The sequence below is a fragment of the Stegastes partitus genome, unplaced genomic scaffold, assembly GCF_000690725.1.
Source record: "Stegastes partitus isolate 25-593 unplaced genomic scaffold, Stegastes_partitus-1.0.2 Scaffold642, whole genome shotgun sequence".
Lineage (NCBI taxonomy): Eukaryota > Metazoa > Chordata > Actinopteri > Pomacentridae > Stegastes > Stegastes partitus.
In genome coordinates this window covers 143,829-153,551 of record NW_007578373.1, presented here as the reverse complement: position 1 = coordinate 153,551, position 9,723 = coordinate 143,829, and the positions used below count along the sequence as shown (strand labels likewise).

The following is a 9,723-nucleotide window of genomic DNA, read 5'->3' as shown; positions in this document are numbered from 1 at the left end:
TGTGACATACAATCAGACACATGTAGTGCACGGATAATCCACCATGGAGCAATAATCCATGCACCAAAGTGTTGGATGTAGCAAAAAGGAGACAAATGAAAACTAATATATGAAATTTTTACTTTTCTTCTTCTTCTTCTTCTTCTTCTTTTTCTTCTTCTTCTTCTTCTTCTTATTATTATCATTATCATTATTGTTATCATTATTATTATTATTGTCAGCACGATCAATACGCACGAAATGTTTATTTATTTTTAAACTAATGCTGTAAATAAGAGTCGTTCTGATCCTCCACATCAGCTGGCGGCGCTATTGCACTAATCCGTTATTCGCAAACCGTTTTAATAAACCTTTTATGAAGACGGAGAAGAAGAAGAAGACGATCCACGCGCTCGTCCCCACTCCAGTCCAGTTGGTGGCGGTAGTGCGCCTTACCTTGGTTTGCTAACCGCCATTGAAACCCGCAGAAGAAGAAGAAGCCGATCCACGCTGCAGGTCGCTGGTGTGGCTGTCATAGCGGCGGGGACATCCGTGAGAAGACATGGAGGACAAGGCGCAGATACAAGAAGCGATTAAAGTCCAGGGTGAAGTCGTTCGGAAGCTGAAATCAGAGAAGGCGAGCAAAGAGCAGGTCAGTGTTCACGTTTGTCTTTAGCAAGCAGCCTGGTAGCATGTGGCAACTGACGGGATGAAGGGAAGCTAACAGCCAGCAGCGTCCACAGAGAACCGCTTCATTCATACCGGGCGGCGATCTGGAAACCCGAGACCAACGTAGTTTAGCTTATTGTCAGTTTATTGCGACATGACTTTGCCCACAGCTTAATCATTACCGCCTGGTTAATGTGAGGCGCTTCCATATGCGGTGCGTTCAACGCCCGTTATAGCATCTGTCACAAGTGACAGCTCCTGGCTTGGTTCTGGATGAGCCGAATCAGGCGCCAATCGTTTACAGAAGGACACCAGTTATATTGCAGAGTGTTAGTAGGTCGACGTTAAATAGCTTTAAGTGTTAACGATGGGAGGAATAAACTGGAAGCTCCAGCCGGTGTTTTCATTTTTGGCTAACTGGTAGCTTCAAGTTAGCTGAACTGGAGCTAGCCCCGTCCGCTAACCGGCCTCCTTCACTTAAGCTAGTTAGCTAGCTCATGCTAACATAGCGTTAATAACATATGTGCAGTCAGCTGGCCGACTCCTAAGTCAGGTATACTGAGTTCTGGTGTTCGATCAATCTGACCACACTGTTGTGACCAAAGCACGTTGGCTTTAAGCGTGCTTACAGGAAGATGATGCAATAAAGTGTCCCGTTAACACACACGGAAGGATGGCAGCAGAAATTTGGCAAGAGCCTGATTAAGGCGCTAAAGAGCTGCAGCTTATTAGGAACAAAATGCAGCACCAGAATTTATTACATTCAAATTTCAAATGGCTCCAAAATCCCCGGCATGCACCTGGCTCCTGGCTCAAGAGTCCAGACTGCAGCCTCCGTTCGTTTCTCTTTCTGTTTAGTGTCGCTCCATGTGTGATCATCAGGACTGCATGTCACACTGTAGTAGGGACAGTACAGGAACTAATATTGGCTCTGTTCTTAGTGACGCCTTCAAGCAGCCAAACACTACACTGACACCCCAGATCTGATAGTTCAAGTTCATTCACTCAAACTCCAATATCCAAATTTCAGTGAATGCAACTGCATTGTCAGAGTGAAAGTGAAAGCACCATAACAGCTACAGATAGCAGCCGCCCACTCAAAGACACTGTGTGTGTGTGTGTGTGTGTGTGTGTGTGTGTGTTGTGTGTTGTGTGTGTGTGTGTGTGTGTGTGTGTCCTCCAGCTGTTTATCAGACAGCAGTGGGATCTGTTTGCTCATCTCCAAATAAAGAATTGATGTAAATAGTAACACCAAAAATCAGAAGAAGATTTTCAGTCTGCATTGTTGACTCTACCTGTTTTTCAGGAAAACTAAGACGAGCTTTAACTGTATGGAACTGTTGAGAAGCTGCACAGGATGCAGTAAATTCCCCAGATGCATGTATTTGGTAGTAGGCTCAGAGCAGGGTCTGTCTGTCTGTCTGTCTGTCTGTCTGTCTGTGGGGTCTGTGTTGGGCTGGCTGCTTTGATTGACTTGGTACATCTCGTGTTCTATCCTCCACGCTGTGATGGTGCGTCATGCCCCGCCCTCCCCTAGTGCTAGGGTTGCTTACTACTTTTCTCCTGTTCTTCCTGCCTGACCCCGGGCGACTTTGGCCTGCCCTATCCTTCGTCATCATCAACATCATCTACCTCACCTCCTGGGCGGCGCTGCACACCTCCCTCCCTGGGCCTCCGTCTACTGATGATTGGCTTGTGTGGCCGGCCTGGAACAATACCACTGGATAATGCTGCACCTGTGATGCACTCTTGAACTTTTACTCATCCAACTTCTGGAATAATTTTTTTACTTTTTTTTTTTTTTTTCTTATGCCCTGTGCTGTGGACTAAACATGCTGGGCGTGTTTTGTGTACGTGCTTGCTCTGGCCTGGTCGGCCATCGGACTGCAACTTGTGTCCGAACTCTGCGCTCGCTCTCTGGGATCACTGTGGCTCAGGTAAGCCTCTGTGCATGTGTGTGTTTGACAACATTTATCAAGTGATTGAGAAGTCTCTCATCAATGTTGGCAAAGGCAGTGTGGTCACTCTACAAACTAAATCCTTGCCTTCTACTTTGTGTGTGTGTGTGTATATATTGTAGATTGATGAAGAAGTAGCCAAACTGCTGGAGCTGAAGGCTCGGTTAGGAGGAGACGATGGAAAACATCAGTTTGTCCTCAAAACAGCAAAGGTAAGAGCACAGTGCTGCTGTAAGATAAGATCAGCCTTTATTTATCTCGCAGTGGAGAAATTCACATTGTTGTTAGCAGCTTTACACATAGAGATACACACGTACTATATAGAAAAATGTACATATAAGTATAAGAAATAGTGCAACAAGTATGAAAGTACACATAAAAGGAGAATGGTGCAAATGGAATATGAGAATGGGGGTACATATATATATATATATAAGATAAGGAATAAATATATAATAATAACAATAATAATAATAATAAGCAGTGCAAATGCAAATCTATACATACATACATGATGAGAGGTTGTGCAAATAACCAGTTTAATTTAAATAAATATTTCTGAATATGAGTGTTGCTCTTTTGGTTTATTGACTAGTGGATATTCTGTATTCTGACACCTTGCATGCAGAGCATTGTTGGATTAGAAATGGAAACAGAACCAGTGGTAGTAACCTGCTATCATCTGTATCTGAACATCTGTATGAATAAGAACGAGCAGGTTCATGCATGAACAGATCCACAATCTGCAGTCTGGCTCACGTCGTCACCTGAAAGACATAATGACATGTGTCATAGTTTAAACACGTTGTTAAGAAGTGATCGACACAACGTTTTAAAGCTCATCTGACTCCACTTCTTCCTGCTTTCTCATTACACCTGTGTCATTCACTACCAACTCACCAGTGGCCTCCCAGGTGAGCTTGTGGGTTTTCTTGTGGAAAATAATGCAAACATTTCTACCTAAATCAGGGAATCTTGCAAACTCCCACAGCTCTCATGCAAATGCTTTTTGAGTTATGAATGTTTAAAAATAAGCCCCCGATGTTGATTTTTTTTTTTTTTTTGCTGAGTATTCCAGAAACCTCAAAAAAAAATTGAACTTGTAATCATGTCAATGGCTTATGCTGATTTTTTTAAAAGACAAATTAAAATAATAAAAATCTTTAATTTATCATCAAAAGGAAAAATCTTCAATCTTCAAAAATTATTATCTTTTCTAATTTCACTCAAATCCAACCACATTTCTGCTGTGAGTAGAACAACGTAGTTTTGTCGTATCAGAAGGTCATGTGGTGCTGCATCATAAATTGACTAAAATTAACTTCTGAGCTGGAAAATACACTTTTTAGGACATTTTAACTTATTTTTTTTTCCCAGGAAGGATTGTTTTGATTTCTTTGAAACTTTTTGAAAGGAAAGTCATCAGATCCATTAAAAACATATGAAAAAATTAAAGATATTAGATTACTCCTTCATTATTGAATCATTTTATGAAAATGACACATTTTTCATAGTTTTCAGTGGCTTTGTTCTCACATTTTGGTGGCTTTAATTGTCAGGTAAATATCTCTATTATGCTGATTTCAAGGTTTTATGTGTGTATGGTGCCTGTTGAGCTATTTTGCTGTTTATTTCTGGATTCATACTTACAACACATGTTTGCATTAAAATGGTCAACAGCAAATCTCTCTGTCTGTCAGGGAACGAGGGACTACAATCCCAAGCAGATGGCCATCAGAGAGAAGGTCTTCAACACCATCGTCAGCTGCTTTAAACGCCACGGAGCAGAGACCATCGACACACCGGTTTTTGAGCTTAAGGTAAGTTAACATGTTTGCTGCTCAGCTTGTAAACTTGAAGTCATCCTGCATACAAACAAGGAAGTGACTTATCTCCCTGCTCGCACAGGAAACACTGACGGGGAAGTACGGAGAAGATTCCAAGCTCATCTACGACCTCAAAGACCAAGGAGGAGAGCTGCTGTCCCTCAGATACGACCTCACCGTATCCTTCAAAGACAAAAATGCACACCACCAACTGTACCGCACTGTATTTACATCATTATTATTATTTTAAACTCATAATACTGCTTTGTTTTTGTGTCATCGCTATGCTCAACATTTCCTGTCTTTTTCTAGATGAGTTGAAATTACTGAGAAATATCTAAATTTAAAAAACAAAAAAGTTTCTATCAAGAACCAGCATCATCAGACAATGTAGCTGAGACAGACAGAACGTTGCTGAATGTCAGATGCTCCTCATGAACACGGTGCCACAACTGAACAAAAGATGCTGTTTGTTGGTGCAGAAACCTTTTACGAAACCGCAGCTGCAGCTTGTGGTTCTGCAGACGCTGCTGGTGGCAAAAGTAAAAGTAGTTCCCTTTAAAGCAGAGAAAGCACGCTGTCCTTGACTTGCGCTCTTTCAGGTTCCCTTTGCCCGCTACCTGGCCATGAACAAGATCTCCAACATCAAGCGCTACCACATTGCTAAGGTCTACCGACGCGACAACCCAGCCATGACCCGCGGACGCTACCGAGAGTTTTACCAGTGTGTAAGTCCTGCCTGAACCATCTCCAAACTGAGCTGTTGGTGGATTTTATACAACTTGTGGATATGTCCTGGTTTGATTCACTTCAAAAGCTCGCCGAGACATCAGCTGCACTACGTTAATCCTTCAACATGTGTGTGTGTTTCAGGATTTTGACATTGCAGGGCAGTATGACGGTATGATCCCCGACGCTGAGTGTCTGAAGATTGTCCACGAAATCCTCAGCGAGCTGGACCTCGGAGACTTCCGCATTAAGGTTCGTTTGTCAGTTTGGCTGAATACTCAGAAGGACGGTCTCTGGTCTCCAGACATCACTTCCTGACCTAACCTCCATTTGCAGGTCAACGACAGACGCATCCTCGACGGGATGTTTGCCGTGTGCGGTGTTCCAGACGACAAGTTCCGCACCATCTGTTCAACGGTGGATAAACTGGACAAGGTATGGAGACGTACAGCTGTGCACGGACTAAACTGTCCGTTCCATGAAAAAGAGAAAACGTAAAAGTTCTGTGGACTGAGCAGGTCTTTGGAACAAATGATTCTGAAATCGGTGATCTTACATTCACACCAGTTTCATGCCATTTTTACGGGGGTATTGTAGCAAAACCATTTGTGAACGTGTATGGAGAGTTGTGTGTCTGTATCTCAGTCTGTGTGCCTGTATCTTTTTTTTTAACCTTCATGTTCCACCACTGTTGGCGGGTCAGTCATTGTTGTCTGGCTTTGACTCGTGTCCTCTAGATGCCGTGGGAGGACGTGAAGAAGGAGATGGTGAATGAGAAGGGCCTGTCGGAGGAGGCCGCCGACCAGATTGGGGAGTACGTCAGCATGCAGGGTAAGACGGTTCCCCGAGTTCACCTAAGATCTGAGACACTGGGAGTGCCTTGGTGCAGGTGAAAGGTTGATTTATTTAAACCTGCACCCTAGACTCCTGTCAGCAGCACAGATGGCAGGATTATGCTGTTCAGTGGTGGAATTAGGAGAAATTTAAATTACCAGTGTAGCTCCATTCCATAGTTCCAGTATTTCACATGAAACTCTGCCCGACTCCACGGTGTATTTTTGTTTATAGAAATAAACACAGTAGTTGCAGGTACCTACAGCATTACAGCATAAAACGCTGTTTTTGTATTAACCATCTGAACTGAAGCAGCTTCTGGGCGTGTTTTGCTCCCGTCACGTTTTTACTCTGTTTGTTGGTGGAGAGGACGGAGACATGTGTGACACAGTTCAAATGCCAAAAATCATAAATCAAACTACAGGTGACTGAACTAAAGTGACGTTTCTTTGGTTATTCATTTTACAAAAATATAAAAAAACCTGTCAAGTGCCCACAGGTGTTTCCAACACTGGAGAGTAATTGGTGGCTTTGTATTCTGTTGATATTTTACAACTGACATTCCTCATTTGTTTCCATACTTGTCTCTGCCCTGCTGAAAGGCTGCAGCTGAGCTGAATAGTCCCTGAGTTTTGACGCATGACTGAAGCAGCAGACGTGACAAAGACAGCCAGAGACATGTAGAATAAAATGATTTTGATGAAATATCACTATTTTAAGCTTCGGTTTGGTTAATTTTTCTGAAAGAGCTGCGTTTGACTGGAGTAGTTCATCAGGAAGTTTTTACACTTTTTGAATGGTGTCATTTCTTCAAGAAAACGTTCCTTTCAAGCTGCCCAGTAGATTTAGTGGTTGTCCTCTGCATGCTGAGCATCAGACTATCTGGTGAACATGGTGGAGCGTTGAGTAGCCGAGGAGCCGGGGGGGGATTGAAGGAGTGACTATTAGACACTGAGCTGCATGTGTCAGTCGGAGGCTGTTCCTTGTTGCAGGTGGGATGGACCTCGCTGAGCGACTCCTTCAGGACCCCAAGATGTCTCAGAGCAAGCTGGCCACCGCCGGCCTGTCGGACATCAAGCTTCTCTTCAGCTACCTTCAGCTCTTCCAGGTCACAGACAAGGTGAGGAAGATGTACATATTTTAAATGTGTTTTGCTCCATTATCACAGTTTTAAAACACCCTCTGCTTTCTCTTCTTATTTTGGTTTCAGTAATCTCTCATCTCTGCTGTCCTGTTTTACTCTGAACTCTGTCACCTCCAGGTGGTGTTTGACCTCAGTTTGGCCCGCGGTCTGGACTACTACACCGGAATCATTTATGAGGCGGTGCTGACTCAGGCGGGTGTAGCCCCCGTCGCTAACGAAGCCCAAAATGGGGCAAATTCAGAAGAGAGCGTCAGCGTGGGCAGCGTGGCCGGAGGGGGTCGATACGACGGCCTGGTGGGCATGTTTGACCCCAAGGGCAGAAAAGTGCCCTGTGTGGGCGTCAGCATCGGCATCGAGAGAATCTTCTCCATCATGGAGCAGAAGGCTGAGGTAATGCGTCGGCTGTTGACTGTAAAATAAAGAGGAATCGTGTTGGTGTTTCTGCCTTGTTGGGCCTGGTTGTGTTTCTGTGCTGCTGGTGTCCAGACTAACGGTGTCGTGTTGTTCAGGCCTCAGCAGAGAAGGTGCGCACCACCGAGGTCCAGGTCATGGTGGCATCCGCTCAGAAGAACCTGCTCGAGGAGAGGCTCAGACTGGTAACTGAGCTGTGGAACGCTGACATAAAGGTGTGTCCATGTTTTCTGATCGCTTCATGTGTCATTTTTGTTTGTTTTGCTTTTTAACTTGTTATTGTCAGCTGCTGCCAACACACGTTCAGGTGATGTGAGCTCTAATCAGGGAACTATGGAGGGAGCTTCTGGCTAAAATCACGTTTTCAAACACGACTCGAGTCTCGGTGCTGATATCTACATCACTTATGTTGCTCAATTAAAACGTATGCTGGCTGTGGTAGTGGCACTTTTGTGATGAAGTCATAATATTCTAAGCGTATTTTCCAAAATATATGAAATGAAAACAACCCTTTGACTTTGTTTGTGTTGTGATTTAAGCATAATAATATGAATTATTATTTTATTGCGACCGTGATTTGTTTATTGTTTAATATAGCAGCTGGTTAGACTAAAATATAAAGTTACAACAGTCCTTCATCCACTTTGTCTTACTGGTGTGAATTCTGATGGAACAACCAGTGAGAAGTACAGCGACTGAAGGTTTTTGTGTGTGTGTGTTTTGTATGCAGGCAGAGGTGATGTACAAGAAGAACCCCAAACTCCTGAGTCAGCTGCAGCACTGCGAGGAGTCGGGGATCCCCCTGGTGGCCATACTGGGAGAACAGGAGCTGAAAGACGGAGTGGTCAAACTGCGTGTGGTGGCCACCAGAGAAGAGGTATGACTTCTGCATCTGAGCTGCCACAGACACACACAAAAACACTCGGATCAGCCGAAGAAGTATCTAATGAACACCATGTGAATATTAGCTCCTTGTGCCGAGCTGCCAAAGGTTTCATTGAAAGTTTGCCAGGTAGTACCTCCAAAACCCACCAATGGATTTGAAAGGCATGTCATATAGAAATAAAAAAATAAATTACACCATTTGACATTCAACTTTCTGTTGGTCCATGAGCTAATAATGTGACTTATAGTTTTGTCAGGACAAACATCAAATCTGAGCCAAAAACACATTTTAAATGGCTGATTTAAAACTTATCTATCAACATAGAGACCAATAAAGTATATACACATTCCCTGTAGCTATAGAAACCGGACTTACCGCCTCTTTTGTCCTTGCTGCCTCTCCACAGATCGATATATCCAGAGCTGATCTCATCAGTGAGATCAGAAGGAGGACCTCTGAGGCCTAGAGCCACTGCCTTCCGTCCAGCTACAACCCCGACTGCATTACCTGGATCAAACACAGACGCTCTGCAGAACATTGTACAGAATCCCTGGTCCAGTCCTCTATAGAGCATGTTGGACATGAGCACAGCACACACACCAGTCTCATCTACATAGCAGCCATGTGGCCTGCTCTTACAGAGCATGTACTCTTACACACACTAGCAGAAGGCCACAAGCTAACTGAGAGTGTGTTTAAGATGACGACATGCTTCCATGAAATGAAATGTGCTTTGGAATAGATCTGAACGACACGTACTTGCTTTCAGTGTCCATGTTGTAAAGTAGGTTCACTGTTCAACAGGTCAGAGATGTTCATCAAACATGTCAAGTCTGCAAAATGCACTACAAGGATGAGAATGTCTTTACTTCCTACGTGAACTATCACATGACCGACTGCAGTTCAACTTCCAGCTTCAGCATTTAATATCAAAAAGGTCCATTTCTACCTGTACTGAACCGTGCTGTACCGCTCAGTGTCCCAAATAAACTCACTCTGCCATTCAGCTCTGTCACTGCTAGAACACGATCAGCTACAGGTCTGGCTGTCATTCAGGCTGTGTGATAGTTTTGTGTTGGGACAGTAGTTCAAGTGAAGAGTGCCGAGAGACGTACAAATGGGTTTATCAAGTCACACAGATGGTTTTATTATCAAGTGGGTCGTCTTTCATTTCAGAGATAGATATCTTCAAACAGGACGGGTGTCAAAAGCTTTCAGAAAAATAGAAGTGGAGGTTCGTCAATCAGCTCCACGTCCTGCACTCAGCTCTGCCTCACTGTCAGATGA

General features: G+C 43.8%; 1 protein-coding gene across 3 annotated transcripts; it reads left to right on the top strand.

The window, feature by feature from the left end:
* Positions 1 to 482: 482 nt before the first annotated feature.
* On the top strand, positions 483 to 9,491 carry hars (histidyl-tRNA synthetase). 3 transcript variants are annotated; one of them, XM_008289874.1, is made up of 14 exons: positions 554 to 631; positions 2,186 to 2,585; positions 2,729 to 2,818; positions 4,307 to 4,426; positions 4,515 to 4,610; positions 5,035 to 5,160; positions 5,306 to 5,413; positions 5,498 to 5,596; positions 5,899 to 5,992; positions 6,988 to 7,115; positions 7,257 to 7,529; positions 7,649 to 7,765; positions 8,281 to 8,427; positions 8,843 to 9,491. In XM_008289874.1, exons 2-14 carry the CDS (start codon positions 2,481 to 2,483, stop codon positions 8,900 to 8,902), a joined length of 1,563 nt encoding a protein of 520 aa, XP_008288096.1. In that variant the 5' UTR covers positions 554 to 631; positions 2,186 to 2,480; the 3' UTR covers positions 8,903 to 9,491. The 3 variants fall into 3 exon arrangements, with proteins under 3 accessions (XP_008288097.1, XP_008288096.1, XP_008288095.1); XM_008289875.1 differs by lacking the exon at positions 2,186 to 2,585 and having other exon boundaries at positions 483 to 631; XM_008289873.1 differs by lacking the exon at positions 554 to 631 and having other exon boundaries at positions 1,804 to 2,585.
* The last annotated feature ends 232 nt before the right edge of the window (positions 9,492 to 9,723 follow it).

Coding starts and splice junctions, on each gene's coding strand:
- hars (XM_008289874.1), top strand. CDS start 2,481: ATGCTGGGCGTGTTTTGTGTACGTGCTTGCTCTGGCCTGGTCGGCCAT. Junction 2,586..2,728: donor CTGGGATCACTGTGGCTCAG/GTAAGCCTCTGT, acceptor TATATATTGTAG/ATTGATGAAGAAGTAGCCAA. Junction 5,414..5,497: donor TCGGAGACTTCCGCATTAAG/GTTCGTTTGTCA, acceptor CTCCATTTGCAG/GTCAACGACAGACGCATCCT.